This window comes from Pseudorca crassidens, chromosome 14 (genome assembly GCF_039906515.1).
Source record: "Pseudorca crassidens isolate mPseCra1 chromosome 14, mPseCra1.hap1, whole genome shotgun sequence".
Classification (NCBI taxonomy): domain Eukaryota; kingdom Metazoa; phylum Chordata; class Mammalia; order Artiodactyla; family Delphinidae; genus Pseudorca; species Pseudorca crassidens.
This window is the reverse complement of record NC_090309.1, coordinates 68,121,132-68,145,572: the sequence shown is the minus strand read 5'-3', so window position 1 is coordinate 68,145,572 and position 24,441 is coordinate 68,121,132. Positions and strand designations below refer to the sequence as shown.

The 24,441-nt window shown below is 37.5% G+C and overlaps 1 protein-coding gene across 5 annotated transcripts in view; it reads left to right on the top strand.

Annotated features, from left to right (window-relative positions):
• Positions 1–24,441, top strand: part of LCLAT1 (lysocardiolipin acyltransferase 1) — a 193,002-nt gene that overhangs the window by 98,125 nt on the left and 70,436 nt on the right. For all 5 annotated transcript variants that reach the window (XM_067703344.1, XM_067703341.1, XM_067703340.1 and 2 more), the window contains 2 exons: positions 2,590–2,736; positions 8,723–8,839. In XM_067703344.1, the coding sequence (XP_067559445.1) occupies positions 2,590–2,736; positions 8,723–8,839 (264 nt within the window). The remainder of the gene's footprint in view (positions 1–2,589; positions 2,737–8,722; positions 8,840–24,441) is intronic.

Below are 24,441 nucleotides of genomic sequence, written 5' to 3'. Positions count from 1 at the left end.
TAAGCTAAAAGATTTTCCCTTAAACACAGCATCAAATGAAGGGAGATAAAAAGTATGAGAGGACAAAACCAGAAGTTTTAACATCTATCTAAGAGAAGTTCTAAATAGAAAGTCTGAGAGAATGAAGAAGAGAAAAAGTAGTGTTTTCTTAAATAATGGAAGGAATATTCCCAAAGTTAAAGAGACTCATATTGGAAGAGTGTACCAACTGCTGAGCAGAATTAATGAAAAAGTTGCATACTGGTGAAGTCTCACAAAACCAAAGATAAAGAGAAAATAAAGCTTCCAGAGGGGAAAAAAATTATCTGCAGAAATCAGATTGATATCAGACTTCTATAAGAAGATTGTGGGAAAAACAGCTTTGAAATTCCTAGGGGAAAATGATTTAAAATCTCAAGTTCTGTTTTAAGCCAAGCTAGCCTCCAAAATTGAGAACAAAAAAAAAAAAAAAATTTCGTAAATGCAAAAACTCAAACATTTTTTTGAAACAAGTTCCTTAAGGAGGACTAACAGAAGGACATAGGATATAAGAAACAATGATAAGAAGAGAAGCCAACAGACTTAACCCGAGTCAAGTCTAAATAATTAAAATCGTTCTGTGAAGCATAAGGAATAGTAGTAGTAATAATAATAGCAATTTGGAGGAACTATTGGATGATTTCTACAAATCTTGGAAGAGGGACAAGAGGAAAGCATAATTTTTTGTTTGGGGGAAGATTATTAACTCAAAGTTGATAGAATTATTTAAGTTTAAATGTTTGTAAAAATAGAAAGGTGAAAAAATTTTAAGCATGAGCTTTAAAATAATAAAATAGAGTTTATAATTTCCAAAACACCAGCATAGGGCTGGGCAATTGTGAATGGGAACTTTTTTGGTTACATTTTTATGTTCCTTGGTGCAATATCCTTGGTATTATTGTAACTTCTTAATCATAATGACAATAACTATTACTTATTGAATACTTTGTGCTAAATAATCTTAATTTATTTCTTACAACAACTCCTATCAGGTAAATACTGTTGCAGCATTATGCTTATTTTTACGTTTGGGGTCAATAAGGGACAAAGGCTTAAAGCTGAACAGCTGGTTTATGGTGGAACTATGATTCTAACCCAGGCAATTTCATTCCAGAGTTATACCGCCTACAAACTGCACTGTGGATGTAGGTGTCCTCAGGTAAAAGAGGAGACATGTAAGAGGGGGCAGGTGCGGGATCAATTCCAGTACAGGTGGATATGACTGACAAATACAGTGGGTGAGCAGCAACTGGACACATTATCAGCAAGACCTTATACTAAAGTGTGGATTATTTGGGAATATGCTTATTTATATTTGTAGAATACAGTATTCTAGTTTGGACTTAATTCAAACCAAATAAAGTCCTACAGATTTTAAAATCATGATTTAATGATAATTTTATATATTCTTAGGGTACTACTGTATTTACTAAATGATAATAGCTATTATTTTAGTTGTGTTTTTAAGAAACTACCACTCATCCCCTCTAGCTGAACTAGTAAAAGTATATTGTAAAGATACACATGACAATAAGGGAGATGGACTCTTCTGGGATATCCAAGAGGTGAACCCAAAGACTGGCCAGCCATTGTGGAAGGCTATCTTTTGTTCTTGATCACAGTCAGCTTTATGTGCCTCAAGAGCAGTTGTTTAGGTCTTCACTATAGTGTGCTACCTTTACTTTGCCTCAGGTGCTACTGTCTCTGTTATCTGCTTTTTTTGTCCGTCCATTTGTCTTATATATACCAGCTTGTTTTCTCCATGGTCCCAGGTAAAATTCCTGAGAGAGAACATTTGGCCAAGACAGTTACTGTGTATGGGCCAAGGGTTTCATGCTTCATGGACTATTGAATAGACTATTCATTGTCCGCCTTAAGTCAGATATTTACCACAGTAGTTCGTCATTTCTGGCCAGGGAGGGATGCCAGCTGGGAAAAACCTGGCTCGTCTAGAGCTGCCTCTTCAGTAGCAAGGTTGAATTCGCCTTAGAGAAAGGGAATGTGATCACAGCGTATGCTCTAATTAATGTGTTTAGTAGTCATTGCGTATTTTCTTTTTAAAATAACTCTAAAGAAGAGATTACATTGAAAACAGCAATTGGATTTAGAGATCGAGTAGTACAGAAAGGGAAATAGTAAAGACAATGCTCGTATACATGGCTTGAGAACAATCCCGTGCTTACTGCTTTGTAAGCCTGATAACACATAGTCATATATCTCTTGTAGGTAACTTGGTTAAAGTATCTGTTTAAGTTAGGATTTTTAACTTTGGGTGAGTTACTGATAGTAAGGAAGTTTTTCTCCTTGTTATTTTAATAGCTAGGTTTTGCTTGAAAAGAGGTTTTTGAGAATTTTGCAAATTCCAGAATTTAACAGACTCCTTTAAGAATATTCTCTGGTATATCTGTTATTTAATCCAAGATCAGTGCTGAATTTAAGGTATATCATGAGATGCTTATTATGAAAGTAAATAATTTATAGTAAAACTCCAAAACTCTGAAATATTATATTCAGAAATATGTGGATATTGGTATTAAAATTATACATAAATACTTGTTAAATTGATTCTAGGTTGGGCCATGCAGGCTGCGGCCTATATCTTCATTCATAGGAAATGGAAGGATGATAAGAGCCATTTTGAAGACATGATTGATTATTTTTGTGATATCCATGAACCACTTCAACTCCTCATATTCCCAGAAGGGACTGATCTCACAGGTAAGGTACCCTTTGTTTGGATCACAGAATTTTAAAACATGAAGGAACTCCAAAATTAGCTATCTAGTCTAAACTTCTCAGTCCTCAGATGAAGCAACTGAATACCAACAAGATTATTGGCCCATCCCTGGGGTCACTCAGTTAGTCAGCAGCACATCAGAACCCAGAACTCCTGGTTTCCAGCCCATAGAGTTTATGATGGGCAACTCCAAGAGGTATTATTTATACTTGCCATCTTAGAGCTTTATATTTTAAGTCTCGGTATATACTTTAAATATCAGCCTTTTACTTTATATAGTTTGTACATAACCACAAAAAACCTCAAGTAGCCAAAACAATCTTGAGAGAGAAGAACAAAGCCTAGTTTTAAAATATCTATTCACTGTCCTCTTCCAAGATGCGTATTTATCCATTAGACCCTTTTTTTCCAACTTCTTTCTTATAAGAAAAGGATCTGGGCTTCCCTGGTGGTACAGTGGTTAAGAATCCGCCTGCCAATGCAGGGGACACAGGTTCGAGCCCTGGTCCGGGAAGATCCCACATGCTGCGGAGCAACTAAGCCTGTGGCGCCACAAGTACTGAGCCTGCGCTCTAGAGCCCACGAGCCACAACTGCTGAGCCCATGTGCCACAACTATTGAAGCCTGCACGCCTAGATCCTGTGCTCCACAACAAGAGAAGCCACTGCAATGAGAAGCCTGTGCACCGCAATGAAGAGTAGCCCCCGCTTACCGCAACTAGAGAAAGCCTGTGCGCAGCAACAAAGACCCAACACAGCCAAAAACAAATCAAGTAATTAATTTTTTTTAAAAAAGGAAAGGATCTAATAGTAACCAGTTTCACTTGTTGATTTAAGTTAGTATGTTGCCTTTTTCCTGTTTTTTAATAATTTATTTATTTTACTTATTTTTGGCTGCGTTCGGTCTTCGTTGGTGTGCGCATGCCTTCTCTAGTTGTGGAGAGTGTGGGCCACTCTTCGTTGCGGCACACATGCTTATTGTGGTGGCTTCTCTTGTTGCGGAGCACAGGCTCCAGGCTCACAGGCCTCAGTAGTTGTGGCACATGAGCTTAGTTGCTCTGCGGTATATGGGATCCTCCTGGACCAGGGCTCGAACCCGTGTCTCCTGCATTGGCAGGCAGATTCTTAACCACTGCACCACCAGGGAAGCCCCTTTCCTGGTATTTTTAAAGCCTTATTTCTAATATAAGCTGGAAAGGCCTTGTCCTTTTCCTAAAGAAAATTCAGCCATCGTTGAGTTGTAGAGGCGACACAGGAGAATATATCTAGGACTTCTCTATCTTCCCAGATACCAAATTACACAGGCCAAGAATGCCAGTGGATCTCAAGGAATTCTTTTTTTTTTTTTTGCGGTACGCAGGCCTCTCACTGTTGTGGCCTCTCCCGTTGTGGAGCACAGGCTCCAGACGCGCAGGCTCAGCGGCCATGGCTCACGGGCCCAGCCGCTCCGTGGCACGTGGGATCCTCCCAGACCGGGGCACGAACCCGTGTCCCCTGCATCGGCAGGCGGACTCTCAACCACTGCGCCACCAGGGAAGCCCTCAAGGAATTCTTTAAAAGATTAAAAACAAAATGCAGTCTTTCATTCTTACTAAATCAGTGGGCTTCACATCTTTTTTGAACCACAGGTCATTTCTGCAGGTGAAGCCTTCTATTGCAGTCTAGGATTTCTAAGACGGAGAGAAGAACTGCTCTGGTTGATGAATATTGGTGGGGGAGGGAGTAAGCTACAACAGGAAGTAGTTTTATAGAATCCTTCAATTCAAAAGAGCAAAATTCAAAAGCTTTAGTACCCTGGTTACTTTAAGAAGAATACAGCAGAATTTGAGAAGGGCCCAATGTATAAACGTCTGCTGTACCAGGGAAGACAGACTTAAGCAGGTTAGAACTGAAATCTAAAACTCACAGATAGTACGGAGAGATCCCTGTGAACTTGTCTTCTAAATCCTCAATACTAGATCGAGGTAGCTAAGAGCTACCAAGAAAGGCAACCCTTAGAACCTGAGAGGAGAACAAGTAAATGAACAGTCTAATTCACTCTGTGGACATAGTAATTTATGGAACCCAGTACCCCAAAAAAGAGTGCAAGATGGAAAATACAAATTACACAACTACTTAAGTAGGTGAATGGGTGACTAAACTGTAATATGTTAATAGGGAAATTAAAGTATTTTGGGAAACATTTACCATTAATACCAAGGAAGAGATCTTTGACTAATGTATGACAGATTGGAACTGAGCTAAATGAAGCACGGCAATTTTTATATACTAGTATTATGTACTAAATTATACTTACTGTATATGTTTGATTTTTGTAGTTAAAATTCTAATAGTAGTTGGGTCACAGAAGGTAATACTGAGTATAATATTGGCTGCATATTGTTTAAGTTTGAAAATATATTGTAAGTTGTAAGTTGATTGATTCCCAGAACTGAACTATCATTAGGAAATTTCAATGGACAGACAGCCATATTTACATTTTTTAATCCTTAGAATGTATAATACTCAAATTTGAGTATTGAAATATCATCTGTGTTAGAGTATAGAAAGTCATTTACTGAAATGATAGATTTTGTGAATGCCAAAATGTACACTAAAGAGTGGCAACTGTGGAAGTTATTTAGTAATTAAACGCTAATGGGATAAAAGCTCATGGGTTGCTGTTACTTTGGTACATTAGTATTAAAATGTTCATACATTAGACCTTCAGAGTTTATAAAGTAGATATTTAAAACTTTTCAGTCTGTATTTTCAAGTGTCTTTTTTAGGTGATGAACTTAACATCTAGTTGAATATTTTCAGGGTCCAGAGTACTTATTATTACATAATGTAGTTGAATATTTTTAAAGTTAAAACAGTATTTACATTTTAAGGCCAACTTGCAAAAGCCAGACTATTTGCGAGATAGAGGAAATAAATAGACTGATCTTGAAGTTAAAAAAAATTTTTTTAAACAGTATTTTACAAATAGTTTTGAGTTGGGATATGATTTTTTTTTTTTAAGTAGGCTAGCAAAATACCTTTGGTTTGAAAATGTATCTGTTAACTCAAAGGTGTTTTTAGCTACCACAGTTAACTTTACAGTTGGGTTTTTAAGCCCAAAGAGAATGTTTTATAATCCTCTTCAAGTTGTGAATCCAACTTGTTTGCACATTTTCAAATTAGTACGTTTAAATTAACTTTATATTCTATTTTCATATATTATTGTTGTTTATAACTTTTTTTTTTGCTTATGCAAGTAATATATGTTATTTTGGGGAAATTTATAAACATAGAAGGGAGCACAAATATTACTCTAATCCCACTGCCCATAAAGAAGCACTATTCTAATTTTGTTCCATTGTTTTTGGGTCATTTGGTCACACGTGCATGTGCGCACACACACATACACGTATACATACACACATCCATAGGCATATATATGTGCACACATACACGTAATTTTAAAATTGGAAAACCAGAACTACACTTTTCTTTGTACTTACTATTGTATTCTCTCACATCATTAGTCAAGGTTGTCCAGAAAAAACAGAACCGTGTGTGTGTGTGTGTGTGTGTGTGGAGAGAGAGAGAGAGGGAGAGAAAAAGAGATAATGGGTGGGGGGTGGCAAATTTATTTTAAGGAAATTAAGGATTCTGGAGGGTGGCAAGTCAGAAATATACAGGGTATGTCAACAGGCTGTGACTCCAGGGAAGAGTTGCAGTTTGAGTCCAAAGGCAGTCTGCTGGCAGAATTCTTTCTTGCTTGAGGAGATTAGTCTTTTTCTCTTAAGACCTTCAACTGACTGGATGAGGCCCACCCACATTATGCAGGATAGTCTGCTTTACTCAGAGTCTACTGATTTAAATATTAATCTCATCAAAAAACACTTTCACAGAAACATCTAGAATAATGTTTGACCAATATCTGGGTACTTTGGCCTAGTCAGTTTGACACATAAAATTAACCATCACAGTTGGTATATTATGATTTCCTGTTTTGTTTTAAGAAAGGAAAGCTTTTCTAGGTTTTAACAATTATATAATATTACATGCAATTAAACACCCTTGTATGTAAAACTTATTCATTTAATAGATATATGAGTGCCTGGAGATGTATATACAAAAAAGTCTCTTCATGAGACTTTTCATGAAGCTTACTTTCTAATGAGGAAAAACAGATTAAAAACTAATAATAAAAATATGTCTGGTATTCATAAATGCTGTACAGAAAAGCAAGATAAGGAGAGAGAGAGGGAGAGAGAGTAATAAAAGATGGGGACATAGGGTGCTGTTTTATATAAGGTGGTTTGAGGAGGCCCCTTAAGTTCTTATTTAAGGAGAGACTAAATGAACAAAGCAGAAAATCATGCAGATGGCTGGGTAGAAGGCATTCTGGGAAGAACCATTGCACAGACTCTGAGGTGGGAATATGCCTGGCTGGTTTGAGAACATCCGAGCAGCCAGTAGTCTCACTGGAGTGGTAGGCGTGCTGGCATTGGAGTGTTACAGGGAGCAGGCTAACGAGATAGGAGGTTGTGGTGAGAAAGTGGGGTGCTAGTCTGTCAGTCCTAATAATCATAGTCTGGGGATGGGTAGATAACGTGGGGATGGAGGGGAAAATCTGCATCTCTGATCTGTGATTATTTCTTACTTCCCACATTGTGCCTGTGCCTTTTAGAACTACTTCCACCTGTATTCACATTCTACAACAGCTTTCAGTTTTGTCTTCAGATCCCCCAAGTCTGTGACCAACTGGAAGAGCAAACTGAAGAGTAGTTAACTACTCTTCTTTGTGGTGTCTCTGGGATTCCCAGTCGCATGTAAGGTCCTGCCAGTTGTCTATAAAATACTGTTCTGTAGTCCCATGCCCAGAATATTCCCCTCAAATGAATGTGAGAGGAGCTTATTACTTTTCTTGTTTAGAGCTTTTACTTTTGACTTGCTGGAGATCTGTTTAATTTTTTGACTCAGTTTATAGGAGTGTTTTTGAATATTTTAGTGTCGTGGAATCCATCTATAGTTTTTTGAGATTTTGAGGATTCTGTGGTCTTAAATTTACTCCACGGAAAGTAGTATTTTTACATATAGGTTTTTTCCTGGTGACTTGGAATGGTCTATAAATTTCAGGATGCCGCTGAGGATTGCAGGTTCTAACGTCTGCTGTCATCAGAAGGTATTTCATGATCTCCCCCAGCAGCTAAGGCCAAATTTCTGAACACTTTACTTTTTCCAAATGTAATTGCTGAATAATGGGTTTGGTTCTTCTTGGAACTTATAAAGTTACCTCATGGAATGGAAAAAGAAGATTTTGCCAACAATTGGAACATATACTTGACTCAGTAACTATATTCAGCCAAACCATGTTCAGATGTTTGTACATGGTGTGCTGATCATGTGCCCATTCTGTCGTGGAGTGGTGTTGGTTAGTAATGTCAGTGTGCTCTGTGCCTGAGCAACGCAGATACTTCACTTTGCACTGAAGCCCTAAATTATTGGGTTAAAAAAATGGTGATCTATTTGGCAAATTGTTAGTTATTTCTTCTGGATGTCTAGATCCTTATGTATTATTACTATTTTAGTTTTACTTTATTTCATCTTTATATTTTAGTATTTCAATTTTTATTATGTAACGACTATTTTATGAAAATTTTAGTTATTAGTATTTTATTTGTATTTCAGTTTTCATTGTATATTGACTATTTTATGAAATCTCTTAAAGAATTTTAAGGATTTGAATATGAATTTATAAACTGCTATAAAACATTTATTAATACCTTATTATAAAATTTCTGAAATTCCAATTAAGTAGGTAACTCTGGGATCTTTGTTAGGGATTTACCAAAGTATTTCTGTCTTATCATTTGATTCAGTATATTAATTACAGAAACATTAACTGCCATTTTTATCAAAGAAATTCTGCACCATTTCCTCACCTCACTTATCTTCCTTTATTTTATGGCTTCTAATGGCCTATTGTTTTGTTTAGAAAATAGCACGGCTCGAAGTAATGAATTTGCTGAAAAGAATGGACTTCAGAAATATGAGTACGTCTTACATCCAAGGACTACAGGCTTTACTTTTGTAGTAGACCGTCTAAGAGAAGGTAAGCACCCATCTCAAAGTGTACTTTTTTATATAAGTGGAAGAAATTGCTAAACTTCACATATAACTCTGTTGAATTTACAAAGCACTATTTCATACTTTATCTCAAGAAATGAGACACTGTATTTTTATGCTAACTTGACCCCATGCACTAAAATGTTTTATTATGTATTCTTTAGAAATATAAAAGAATCTTTGTCAGAAACAAAACATTTTTTCTCCTTTTTTGGAATAGACAGAAAATAATACATACAGTTAGACTATCATTCCATTTTTAAATGCTTCTCAAAGCAGCAAAACTGTCTTGAAAGTATCTTATCACTTATAATATAGTTATTTATAGCTTAAAAAATATTTTTACGTTCATTATTCCACTCACTGCAACAAGTGATTCCGGTTGGTAGGAAGGCAAGTACTGCTACCTGTATTTTGTTGTTAACTAGAAGTGGCATCCAGGGTTGTTCATAAATTTTCAAAGATCACGGATGGAACCTTGTTCTTCTGCTTCCTACTCTGTGGCTCACACTACCCCCTTCCCACCCCCACGTCCTCTAGAGCCGTGCCTGTTGAAGGGCATCTGGAGCCAAGGTGATTGCATTGACCATATCACACCCATTTAAATGTTTACATTTTGATATTTTTATGAAAAAAAAACAGTTGGACATTTTGTTATAGCTGCATATGTAAATACTTATATATTCATACACACATGTATATACAAATGGATAACAGACATATGGATATATACGAAAAAGGAACTATTCAGAAACATACTGAAGTGTTATTAATTTTACAAGAACAAGTCAAAGCCCAGAGTCACCTAGCAGAAGAAAAATCTTGTTTGCATGTTTCTGCTCTCCACTCTGATTTCTAGCAAACCATATTGTATAAAGGTGACATCTGTGACAAATTATCACCTTCATTTGATAATTGTTATGTTGTCATAAAACTGCTTGTGCCTAACATGAAAGGCCTTGAAACATTATATAAGAAAAGGTGTAAATTTCTTACTTCTTACCCTAATTGGCATCACTATTGTTCCCTTAGGGTTTAATGTACTTTAAGATGTAAAGTATAACCTCATTTAGTGAACCCTGCCAAAACGAAGCATCTTTACAACTAAGTACTCATGATATAAAAGAAATGCATAGTCAATCCAAAATCACATTACTGTTAGTTCACATAGTAAACTAAAAATATTGTCCCTGTTAGTTTGGCTTGCTTTTGGAATTCGGTGGTTATAACTAACATGAAATGGAAACATGGGCTTTATGGTCATATTGTGTATGAATAGTGAGTGTCCATCTACCCATAGAAGCTCATGGAGAACACAGTTCTTTATGCCTATGGAATAGGACAGGGGGGTACCAAGACATTAAAACAGGGATGCTGCTGCTTTTTGTTTTTTTTGTTTTTCTTCCCCAAAACATGGTACCACTTACTGTGGCATTCAATTTAGACTCTCCCTTCTCATTCAACAATATGTTTTTTATTTTCTAACAATCTGATATTTTATAGTATTTAATGATTACTTTAAAAGTATTTCTGACATCATGGAACATGCTGTTGGAACACATCTTTTGCTAATAAAGATCTTTTTAATTGCAGGCAGGATAGTTGAGAGATTATTTTATAGTGGATGAGGATATAACTACAGAGCTCTCTGTTCTGAAATCTGGAAAATATTTTAGTAGCAAACTGATTTATAACTTTGGGGAACATGTATTACTTAGTCATCACTCAGAGTACTAGTCAACAACTACAGTATGTCATTTTTCCTGCCAGAAGTGGCAACTGATTTTTCCCCCTTCTCTGTATCAGTAAAGAAAGAAACACAGATGACTTCATTTGCTTCAGCTAAAAAAAGTTAGATGACTCCATTTACTTCAGTTAGAAAAGTAGAATGGGTCCTATACACTATGATAATAATAGAAACAAGAAATATGATGACAATAATTATAATAGTAACAGCAGCTAACGTTTACTGAGCATTTACGAAGTACCAGGCATTAAGCTAAGTGTTCTGTATGTGTAAGGTCAGTTAACCCTCACAACAACTGTCCTGGTAGTTACCAGTATTTAACTTGTAGAGCAAAACTGAAGCAGAAATTGAAGAATCAGCTCAAAGTTATTGGAACATGGTTTGTCTGACTGAATAAACCTGTGTTCTTTCTACTGTAATATGATGCCTCGTATATTTATAGTGTGATTTTAGTTAAAGCACCTTTGTAATAATAGTGAGCTGGATGGTTTTCTTCAAGGAAAATATTTTAAAAGAAAGAAGAGGCTAAATGGCCAGATCATGGAGGGATGGGAGTCACAAGGGAAGTGGTTATGATGCTGCCTGAGACGACAGGGAGAGCAGGCACAGTCATCTAGTCAGAGTATCATTTTAGGAAAGAAACCTAAGACTCAGAAAGGGCCCAGCACAACTTCCTGATCTTTTCTGGGATCTGCTTTTGTTTATCAATTAAGTGAAAAAGAAGCTTGCTCTTAAAACAAATGGCCATTATAAATAAATATTCCAATGGAAGCCTGGAGACCACATATTAAAACCAATTACTGAAGAAATGTATGAGGACAAGATGGCAGAGTAGAAGGACTTGAGCTCACCTCCTCTCACTAAAACACCAAAATCATAACTAACTGCTGAATAGCCATCAACAAAAAAGACTCAGACCTACCAAAAAAGATATTCTACGCCCAAAGACAAAGAAGAAGCCACAAGGTGGTAGGAGGGGTGCTTTCATGATATAATTAATTTAATCCCATACCCACCAGGTGGGTGACCCACAGGCTGGAAAATAATTATATCACAGAGGTTCTCCCACAGGAGTGAGAGTTGGGAGCCCTATGTCAGGCTCCCCAGCCTGGGGTATGGCATCACGAGGAGGAGCCCCCGGAGCATTTGGCTTTGAAGGCCAGCAGTGCTTGAGTGCAAGAGCTCCACAGGACTGGAGGAAACAGAGACTCCACTCTTTGAGGGCATACACAAGGTTTCACAGGCACAGGGACCAGGGCAAAGCGGTGACTCCGTAAGAGCCTGGGCCAGACCTACCTGTGGGTCTTCGAGGGTCTCCTGGGGAGACGGGGGGTTGGCTGTGGCTCACTGTGGGCAAGGACACTGATGGTGGATGCCCCAGGGAATACTCATCAGCATGAGTTCTCCTGGAGACTGCCATTTTGGCACTGAGACCTGGCCCCACCCAACAGCCTGCAAGCTCCAGTGATTGGATGCCACAGGCCAAACAACCAACAGGGTGAGCCCCACCCATCAGGAGACAGGTTGCCTAAAGTTGTCCTGAGCCAACAGCCACCTGTAAACATACCCCTTGACATGGCCCTGCCCTCCAGAGGGACAAGACCCAGCTCTACACACCAGGGAAGTGCAGAAGCCCCTGGACTAACCTCACTCACCAGGGGCAGAAACCAGAACCAAGAAGAATTACAGTCCTGCAGCCTGAGGAGTGGAGACCACAAACACAGAAAAGTTAGACAGAATGAGGTGGCAGAGAAATACGTTCCAGACGAAGGACTAAGATAAAACCCCAGAAGAACAACCAAGTGAAGTGGAGATAGGCAAGATAAAACCCCAGAAGAACCCCAGAAGATAGGCAATCTACCTGACAAAGAATTCAGTGTAATGATAGTAAAGAGGATCTGAGATCTCAGAAAAAATAATGGAGGCACAGCACACAGCAGATACAAAAATGTTTAATAAAGAGCTAGAAGCTGTAAAGAACAGAGATGAACAATATAATAACTGAAATGAAAAATACACTAGACAGAAGCAATAGCAGAATAAATGAGGCAGAAAAATGAATAAGTGAGCTGGAGGACAGATTGGTGGAAACCACTGCTGTGGGACAGAAAAAAGAGTGAAAAGAAATGAGGACAGTCTCAGAGACCTCTGGGACAACATTAAACACATCAACATTCACATTATAGGGGTCCCAGAAGGAGAAGAGAGAGAGAAAGGGCCTGAGAAAATATTTGAAGAGATAACAGCTGAAAACTTCCCTAACATGGGAAAAGAAACAGTCACTCGAGTCCAGGAAGCACAGAGAGCGCATACAGGATAAACCCAAGGAGGAACGTGCCAAGACTCATAGTAATCAAACTGACAAAAATTAATGACAAAGAAAAAATATTAAAAGCAACAAGAGAAAAGCAATAAATAAATACAAGGGAACTGCCATAAGGTTATCAACTGATTTTTTAGCAGAAACTGTGCAGGCCAGAAGGGAGTGGTATGATATACAATATTTTAAGTGATGAAAGGGAAGAACCTACAACCAAGAATATGCTACTCAGCAAGGCTGTCATTCAGATTTTACAGAGAAATCAAAAGCTTTACAGACAAGCAAAAGCTAAGCGAATTCAGCACCACCAGACCACCTTTGCAGCAAATGCTAAAGGAATCTCTCTAGCTGGAAAAGAAAAGGCCACAACTACAAACAAAATTACAAATGAGAAAGCTCACCGGTAAAGGCAAACATACAGTAAAGGTAGGAAATCATCCACACACAAATATGATATCAAAACCAGCAACTGTGAGAAGAGGAGAGTATAAGTGCAGGATGTTGGAAATGCATTTGAAATTAAGAGGCCAGTAGCTTAAAATAATCATGTGTGTGTATATACACACACACATATATATGTGTGTGTATATATATATACCTATATATGTGTGTGTGTGTATATATATATACATATGTGTATGTGTGTGTGTATATATATATATATATAGAGAGAGAGAGAGAGAGAGAGAGAGAGACTGCTATATCAAAACCTCATGGGAGCTGCAAACCAAAAATCTATAATAGATACACACACAAGAAAGAAAAAGCACCCAGAGACAACACTAAAGAAAGTCATCAAATCACAAAAGCAGAAAACAAAAGAGGAAGGGAAGAAAAACCACCACCCCCAAAAAGAAAACAAATCCAGAACAATTAGCAAGATGGCATTAAGAACATACATCTCGATAATTACCTTAAATGTAAATGGATTAAGTCCTCCAACCAAAAGACATAGTCTGGCTGAATGGATACAAAAACAAGACCCATATATATGCTGTCCACAAGAGACCCGCTTTAGATATAGGGACACATACAGATTGAAAGTGAGGGGATGGAAAAAGATATTACATGCAAATGGAAATCAAATGAAAGCTGGAGTAGCAATACGCATATCAGATAAATAGACTTTAAAGACTGTTACACGAGACAAGGAAGGACACTACATAATGAACAAGGGATCAATCCGAGAAGAAGATGTAACAATTATAAATATATATGCACCCAACATAGGAGTACCTCGGTATGTAAGGCAAATACTAACAGCCATAAAAGGAGAAATCAGCAGTAACACAATAATAGTGGGGGACTTTAACACCCCACTTACATCAAGGGACAGATCAGACAGAAAATCAGTAAGAAAATGGGCCTTAAGTGATACATTAGACCAGATGGACTTAATTGATACAAATTAACTTATTTACAAAACAGAAGAAGACTCAGACTTCAAAAGCCAACTTATGGTTACCAAAGGGGAAAGGTGGGGTGGGGAGGGATAAATTAGGAGGTTGGGATTAACACATACACACTACTATATATAAAATAGATAATTAACAAGGACCTACTATATAGCACAGGGAACTACTCAATGTGTAACAACCTATACGGGAGAAGAACCTGAAAAAGAATGGATATATGTATCCATTGGATATGTATATCCAAAGAATGGATATATGTATAACTGAATCACTTTGCTCTACATTTGAAGCTAACACAACATTGTAAATCAACTAAACTCTAATATAAAATAAAAATTAAACTTAAAAAACCCAATTATCATTAGGTAACATCTTTACTACTCACTCATGCCTGTAACTGAATTCACTATTTCTGATATTAATAGCACAAGTTCAGGCAGATGAGAAATTCAAGACATCAAGAAGTTAAGGATAAGAAGTCCTAATGGGAAACACTGAATAAGAGAAAATGCAAAACAAAGAAAGTAGTTTCTGAGCGTCTCTTTAGAATTTATTTCACCGAGATTAAGAACATTTAGAAAACACATACTTAACCTGAAATATAACACCCATTATATAACATTATACAGATGTGGTGTTCTTGTAATAATAATGGTAAAAAGTTTTCCCTGAGTACCTTGATTTCCATCATTTTTGTACTTGCTCTTATACATTTACTAGATCATAACCTTCTTAAGGATATGGATTGTCCTGCCCATAATGGAGACTAAATCAGTATTAGTTGAGGTTAATATTTTCTTTTGTCTGAAAAGATAAGCACAGTGTCCTTACCATCTTCCCAGAGCAATGTGTATTACACTGATCACTATCTGTCATGGAAGATTTATTTCATATGTACCTCTAATCACAGGACATTTCAATATGTGATTATATAACCTTTTTCAGTACTAAGATTAACCCAAACCCAAAAGGAAGTTGCTAACTTAGAGAAAAGAAGGTTTTACATGAGAAAGTGTTTTGGTTTTTAGTTATACAGCTTTAAGAAATTTATCACACAATTTAAAAATTCTAACTTAATGCCCCAAAATTTAGTTATAGTCATTATCATCTCTGCTGCTGTATTATTTTTAACAGTAGTAGCTTTATTCTTCTTTGATTTTAAACAAGTAATGATTTGGTCCAACCATTATTTGGTTCTGTTATATGCTTTGTAAGCCAGTTACTGAATTGTAACGGTGCAATAATTACCTTTACCATCAGGTGGCACAAGTGTGCACATTTGCGATAACTTGAAATTAGGTTGAAGTAGTTGGGAGTAAGGGGTCAAACACTCCATGGAATATGACCTTGCCTTCAAGAAGTTTATCATCTTCCTGGATAGATAAGAACAGTACTCATAGAAATATCTAAAAAATAATATGACAGTATACTTACATGCCAAGTTTTGTGGTACACAGTGTAAAATATTATGCTTAATTACATTACACAATCACAGGTGTGTTCAGTAAAGAGAGATCATGTAGTGTTGAAATACTCAGGTAAGGCTTCTTCAAGAAGCTGAAAAATCATAATAAGTCCACAGACACCCCAAAACACACCACCAGATGTGGACCTGACCACCAGAAAGACAAGATCCAGCCTCATCCACCAGAACACAGGCACTAGTCCCCTCCACCAGGAAGCCTACACAACCCACTGAACCAACTTTAGCCACTGGGGACAGACATCAAAAACAACGGGAACTATGAACCTGCAGCCTGCAAAAAGGAGACCCCAAACACAGTAAGATAAGCAAAATGAGAAGACAGAAAAACACACTGCAGATGAAGGAGCAAGATAAAAACCCACCAGACCTAACAAATGAAGAGGAAATAGGCAGTCTACCTGAAAAAGAATTCAGAATAATGATAGTAAAGATGATCCAACATCTTGGAAATAGAATAGACAAAATGCAAGAAACATTTAACAAGGACCTAGAAGAACTAAAGATGAAACAAGCAATGATGAACAACACAATAAATGAAATAAAAAATACTCTAGATGGGATCAATAGCAGATTAACTGAGGCAGAAGAACGGATAAGTGACCTGGAAGATAAAATAGTGGAAATAACTACTGCAGAGAATAAAGAAAAAACAATGAAAAGAACAGAGGACAGTCTCAGAGACCGCTGGGATAACATTAAACACACCAACATTCGAATTATAGGGGTTCCAGAAGAAGAAGAGAAAAAGAAAGGGACTGAGAAAATATTTGAAGAGATTATAATTGAAAACTTCCCTAATATGGGAAAGGAAATAGTTAATCAAGTCCAGGAAGCACAGAGAGTCCCATACAGGATAAATCAAAGGAGAAATACGCTAAGACACATATTAATCAAACTGTCAAAAATTAAATACAAAGAAAACATATTAAAAGCAGCAAGGGAAAAGCAACAATTAACATACAAGGGACTGCCCATAAGGTTAACAGCTGATCTTTCAGCAGAAACATTGCAAGCCAGAAGGGTGTGGCAGGACATATTTAAAGTGATGAAAGGGAAAAACCTACATCCAAGATTACTCTACCCAGCAAGGATCTCATTCACATTCGACAGAGAAATTAAAACCCTTACAGACAAGCAAAAGCTAAGAGAATTCAGCACCACCAAGCCAGCTTTACAGCAAATGCTAAAGGAACTTCACTAGGCAGGAAACACAAGAGAAGGAAAAGACCTACAATAACAAACCCGAAACAATTAAGAAAATGGGAATAGGAACATACATATCAATAATTACCTTAAATGCAAATGGACTAAATGCTCCCACCAAAAGACACAGATTGGCTGAATGGATACAAAAAGAAGACCCATCTATATGCTGTCTACAAGAGAACCACTTCAGACCTAGAGACACATACAGACTGAAAGTAAGGGGATGGAAAAAGATACTCCATGCAAATGGAAATCAAAAGAAAGCTGGAGTAGCAATTCTCATATCAGACAAAATGGACTTTAAAATAAAGACTATTACAAGAGACAAAGAAGGACACTACATAATGATAAAGGGATCGATCCAAGAAGAAGATATAATGATTGTAAATATTTTTGCACCCAACATAGGAGCACCTCAATACATAAGGCAAATACTAACATCCATAAAAGGGGAAATCGACAGTAACACATTCATAGTAGGGCACTTTAACACCCCACTTTCACCAATAGACAGATCATCCAAAATGAAAATAAATAAGGAAACACAAGCTTTAAATGATACATTAAACAAGATGGACTTAATTGATATTTATAGGACACTCCATCCAGAAACAACAGAATACACATTTTTCTCAAGTGCTCATGGAACATTCTCCAGGATAGATCATATCTTGGGTCACAAATCAAGCCTTGGTAAATTTAAGAATATTGAAATTGTATCAAGTATCTTTTCTGACCACAACGCTATGAGACTAGATATCAATTACAGGAAAAGATCTGTAAAAAATACAAACACATGGAGGCTGAACAATACACTACTTAATAACGAAGTGATCACTGAAGAAATCAAAGAGGAAATCAGAAAATACCTAGAAACAAATGAGAATGGAGACATGATGACCCAAAACCTATGGGATGCAGCAAAAGCAGTTCTAAGAGGGAAGTTTATAGCAATACAATCCTACCTTAAGAAACAGGAGGGCTTCCCTGGTGGCGCAGTGGTTGAGAGTCTGCCTGCCGATGCAGGGGACACGGGTTCGTGCCCTGGTCCGGGAGGATCCCACATGCCGCGGAGCGGCTGGGCCCGTGAGCCATGGCCGCTGAGCCTGTGCGTCCGGAGCCTGTGCTCCGCAACGGGAGAGGCCACAACAGTGAGAGGCCTGCGTATGGCAAAAAAAAGAAACAGGAAACATCTCGAATAAACAACCTAACCTTGCACGTAAAGCAATTAGAGAAAGAAGAACGAGAAAACCCCGAAGTTAGCAGAAGGAAATAAATCATAAAAATCAGATCAGAAATAAATGAAAAAGAAATGAAGGAAACGATAGCAAAGATCAGTAAAACTAAAAGCTGGTTCTTTGAGAAGATAAACAAAATTGATAAACCATTAGCCAGACTCATCACTAAAAAAAGGGAGAAGACTCAATAGAATTAGAAGTGAAAAAGGAGAAGTAACAACTGACACTGCAGAAATACAAAAGATCATGAGAGATTACGACAAGCAACTCTATGCCAATAAAATGGACAACCTGGAAGAAATGGGCAAATTCTTAGAAATGCACAACCTGCCAGGACTGAACCAGGAAGAAATAGAAAATATGAAGAGACCAGTCACAAGCACTGAAATTGAAACGGTGATTAAAAATCTTCCAACAAACAAAAGCCCAGGACCAGATGGCTTCACAGGCGAATTCTATCAAACATTTAGAGAAGAGCTAACACCTATCCTTCTCAAATTCTTCCAAAATATAGCAGAGGGAGGAACACTCCCAAACTCTTTCTCTGAGGCCACCATCACCTTGATACCAAAACCAGACAAGGATGTCACAAAGAAAACTACAGGCCAATATCACTGATGAACATAGATGCAAAAATCCTCAACAAAATACTAGCAAACAGAATCCAACAGCACATTAAAAGGATCATACACCATTATCAAGTGGGGTTTATCCCAGGAATGCAAGGATTCTTCAATATACGCAGATCAATCAATGTGATACACCATATTAACAAGTTGAAGGAGAAAAACCCTATGATCATCTCAATAGATGCAGAGAAAGCTTTCGACAAAATTCAACACCCATTTATGATAAAAACCCTGCAGAAAGTAGGCATAGAGGGAACTTTCCTCAACATAATAAAGGCCATATATGGCAAACCCACAGCCAACATCGTCCTCAATGGTGAAAAACTGAAAGCATTTGCACTAAGATCAGGAACAAGACAAGGTTGCCCACTCTCACCACTCTTATTCAACATGGTTTTGGAAGTTTTAGCCACAGCAATCAGAGAAGAAAAGGAAATAAAAGGAATCCAAATCAGAAAAGAAGAAGTAAAGCTGTCACTGTTTGCAGATGACATGATACTATACGTAGAGAATCCTAAAGATGCTACCAGAAAACTACTAGAGCTAATCAATGAATTTGGTAAAGTAGCAGGTTACAAAATTAATGCACAGAAATCTCTGGCATTCCTATACACTAATGATGAAAAATCTGAAAGTGAAATCAAGAAAACACTCCCATTTACCACTGCAACAAAAAGAATAAAATATATAGGAATAAACCTACCTAAGGAGACAAAAGATCTGTATGCAGAAAATGATAAGACACTGATGAAACAAATTAAAGATGATACAAATAGATGGAGAGATATACCATGTTCTTGGGTTGGAAGAATCAACATTGTGAAAATGACTCTACTACCCAAAGCAATCTACAGATTCAATGCAATCCCTATCAAACTACCACTGGCATTTTTCACAGAACTAGAACAAAACATTTCACAATTTGTATGGAAACACAAAAGACCCCGAATAGCCAAAGCAATCTTGAGAACGAAAAACAGAGCTGGAGGAATCAGGCTCCCTGACTTCAGACTATACTACAAAGCTACAGTAATCAAGACAGTATGGTACTGGCACAAAAACAGAAAGATAGATCAATGGAACAGGATAGAAAGCCCAGAGATAAACCCACAGACATATGGTCACCTTATCTTTGATAAAGGAGGCAGGAATGTACAGTGGAGAAAGGATAGACTCTTAAATAAGTGGTGCTGGGAAAACTGGACAGGTACACGTAAAAGTAAGAGATTAGATCACTCCCTAACACCATACACAAAAATAAGCTCAAAATGGATTAAAGACCTAAATGTAAGGCCAGAAACTATCAAACTCTTAGAGGAAAACATAGGCAGAACACTCTATGACATAAATCACAACAAGATCCTTTTTGACCCATTTGACCCATTTCTCTGCTAGAGAAATGGAAATAAAAGCAAAAATAAACAAATGGGACCTAATGAAACTTGAAAGCTTTTGCACAGCAAAGGAAACCATAAACAAGACCAAGAGACAACCCTCAGAATGGGAGAAAATATTTGCAAATGAAGCAAATGACAAAGGATTAATCTCCAAAATTTATAAGCAGCTCATTTAGCTCAATAACAAAAAAACAAACAACCCAATCCAAAAATGGGCAGAAGACCTAAATAGACATTTCTCCAAAGAAGATATACAGACTGCCAACAAACACATGAAAGAATGCTCAACATCATTAATCATTAGAGAAATGCAAATCAAAACTACAATGAGATATCATCTCACACCAGTCAGAATGGCCATCATCAAAAAATCTAGAAACAATAAATGCTGGAGAGGGTGTGGAGAAAGGGGAACACTCTTGCACTGCTGGTGGGAATGTGAATTGGTACAGCCACTATGGAGAACAGTATGGAGGTTCCTTAAAAAACTACAAATAGAACTACCATATGACCCAGCAATCCCACTACTGGGCATATACCCTGAGAAAACCATAATTCAAAAAGAGTCATGTACCAAAATGTTCATTGCAGCTCTATTTACAATAGCCAGGAGATGGAAACAACCTAAGTGTCCATCAACAGGTGAATGGATAAAGAAGATGTGGCACGTATATACAGTGGAATATTACTCAACCATAAAAAGAAACGAAATTGAGCTATTTGTAATGAGGTGGATAGACTTAGAGTCTGTCATACGGAGTGAAGTAAGTCAGAAAGAGAAAAACAAATACCGTATGCTAACACATATATATGGAATTTAAGGGAAAAAAATGTCATGAAGAACCTAGGGGTAAGACAGGAATGAAGATACAGACCTACTAGAGAATCGACTTGAGGATATGGGGAGGGGGAAGGGTAAGCTGTGACAAAGCGAGAGAGAGGCATGGACATATGTACACTACCAAATGTAAGGTAGATAGCTAGTGGGAAGCAGCCGCATAGCACAGGGATATCAGCTCGGTGCTTTGTGACCGCCTGTAGGGGTGGGGTAGGGAGGGTGGGAGGGAGGGAGATGCAAGAGGGAAGAGAGATGGGGCCATATCTATATGTATAACTGATTCACTTTGTTATAAAGCAGAAACTAACACACCATTGTAAAGCAATTATACTCCAATAAAGATGTAAAAAAAAAGAAGCTGAATTTCCCTTGGACCTTAGAGACTATATGTAATTTGGATAGGCAGGACAAATAAGGACGGCTGAGAACAGGAAAGGAAGAGTACAAGAAAGGGCACAGTGTTTGGTCAGCTAAGGCAAAACCAGTCTGACTGAGCTGAAGACCTGGCTGTAAAGTAACAGACAATATTTAAGAAGGTTGTGTGATGCCATTATTGTTGAAGAACTTAATTCCTACCCCCAGAGAGTGATGTTTTTATTTTTTCCATTTCTCGATCAAGTCACTCAAGCAAACAGCTCACTTGGGACAGATCTTGCCACTGTATTCAGTGAAGAAAGTCATGACAGCCTTAATGAAAAATGATAGAAGCCCTATATTCTGTCCAGAAAAATAACCATCTAATGTTTATCAAGTACCTGCCTTGTGCCAGGCACTGAACTGTTCACATGTTGCTGCCCATGCAGTAGAATTACCCAGGGAGCTTTTAAAAACGTAGATACTCGGGTCCAGGCTCAGACCTGCTGAATCAAAGTCTGGTGGTGGCTCCTGGGCTCATAGCTACCCCAATAGCTACCTTCTTACAGATCTCTTAGTTCTCATAACTGTGCTAGGTGGTGGTTTGCCCTGTGCTACACCCGAGGAGATTGGCTCAGTTAACAGCTTGTCCAGGGTCACACAGCTGCTGAGTGGAGGTACCATGATCTATACTCAGGTCTCTTTGATGCCAAAGCCCATGTTCTTCCTGCTATGTAAGAAGTTAGCAGTTTTTCTATTCCAGATGCTACAAAAATGCCATCTTTGTAGGGGTTTTTTCTCTCTTACCTAGATCTCTCCCTGGTATCCTTGGCTGTACTGTGTGTTTTGTTTAAATGGAAAAATAAATCAAGATTTCCTTTTTGTAAGCATCTCTTTTTTTTTTTTCCTGGTTCCTATATTTACCAGTTCTTCCTTTATTTCTCTAATCCCTAAAACAAAACTCAAACTATCTGTCTTTTCAAATTGTGGTTCTATCTTTTCTTTCTTTTTGCCAACGACTCTCAAACTGGCCTGATGACTTGATTTTCTCAATATTAGCTCTCTTCCTGTTAAAAAAAAAGTTTTTATTTAAAAAAAAAGTTGGAAAATTAATTACAAAGAAGAAAATGGCACCCATAGTCTTGTCAGGCACTTCTCAAATATCCAGTGCCTTGTGAGTCTTGTGTTTTTCCATGTTTTATTTTAAAAATTGGGTCAAATTCCATTTTGTTATGTAAAATTTTTTTCCCAACTTACTGTAATGTGCATTTTTCACCATCGTCACATAAGTTTTTATGATGCGTTAATGTATGCTTGGTGCTTCATCAGATGGAGGTGCCACAGTTTATTTAATTAGGCCTCTATTATTAAAAAATAAAATGGTTTCCAGCTTTCTGCTCTTATAAATAATGCGAAAGTATGTGTAAATCTCTAATTACTTCCCTAGGATATAGTTCCAAATCTAATTACTGAGTCCAGGGTATATTTTTTAAAGTTTTTATAAAATGTTAGTCTTATGCCCTGCCCCATTTCATTTGGTCACCAAATTCTATGATATTGCCTTGGAAGCATCTCTTAGAGAAACTTCCTTTATTTCTGCAATGGCCCCATTCGATGGGATCCCATTACTTCTCCTTTTCACGCTTCCTTGCTTTCTCACTGGAGTGCCTCTTGTTTCTTCTTTGCTAATCCATACTGCACACAGCTAACAGTCAGTCTTCATAAAGTACCACTCTAATGTAATTGTGTGTATGTTTATTTGTTCAGAAAATGCTTCTCGGGCACATATGTTATTTGACTTGCTGAGATATTGCCAGTACCAAGACACACCCAATTCCCTTGAATATCATCAAGTTTAGGAAATATTAAAATGCATTATCATAAGAGATACAAATAGAAAGTAACTTAAGCACATAAAGAAAGGCTAGTCTTTTTTTACTTAAAGTGACACTGAAGAGGTGGCACATGAGCTGAGAATTAAAGAATAATTAGGCATTTTCCAGGGAGAAAAGACATTTAAATATGTGCATTACTTCCGTATTCCTTGGTGAAGACTTTATAACATGGTTCCAATCTACTTTTTAAATCTTACCACTAATGCCGTATGAGCCAACCTATTTGAATTAATGGACTATTCCTGACTGTGCCTTATGCTTTCTGAATTTTGCCTCTGGTTATATCTGTCCAGGCTAAAACCTGCAAGGCTTTGCTCTTTTCTTTAATCTCCAAATGCTGTTTTTCCTTTAATGATCTTCTTCTAAGAGTCCATTCTCGTTTCCCCCAGCTGGCAGACATCTGGACTGAATCTCTTTTTCTTCTGTAATAGGACTTGGCACAGATCTTATATTAATAGCCATTTTAATACATTTTACCTCTTACCTTCCTAAAAGGACAGCAACAGCCATGTCACCTAAGCCATTAAGAACAAAGATTTTATTTCTAAATCTAATGAATACCTATCCATTCTTACTTATTTTCCTCTTAGCAATTTGGCACTGTTGATTCTTCTTGAAATATGCTCTCCCTTTGGCTTGTCATTTTTCCTCCTACTTCTCTGGCCACTTCTCAAGACTTTTTTGCAGGTTCTTCAGTCCTCTCTATGTTCCTCACAAGACTCTCCCAGGCTCCTTTGTTCTCTCACTCCACACATTCTCCCTGGGACATGTCATTCAGGTTGGTGGCTCAAATGATCATCCATGTGCTCATGACTCCTAATTCTAAACCCTTGGTCCAAAAGCCCTTTCTTACTAAAGAGCCATATATGTGATTTTTGCCACTTGGAGGTTCTGCAGGCACTTCAGTATGTTCAGAATTGAATTTGTCATTCCCCCTAAATTGCTTTTCCTCCTATATTCCTCACACCACAGAGTCATTACCATCATTATCAATCAAGCCTTCTTCTAAATGAATGTGACAGCACACTAAATTAGGCACTCAGGCCCTGGAGTCCAAAGACCT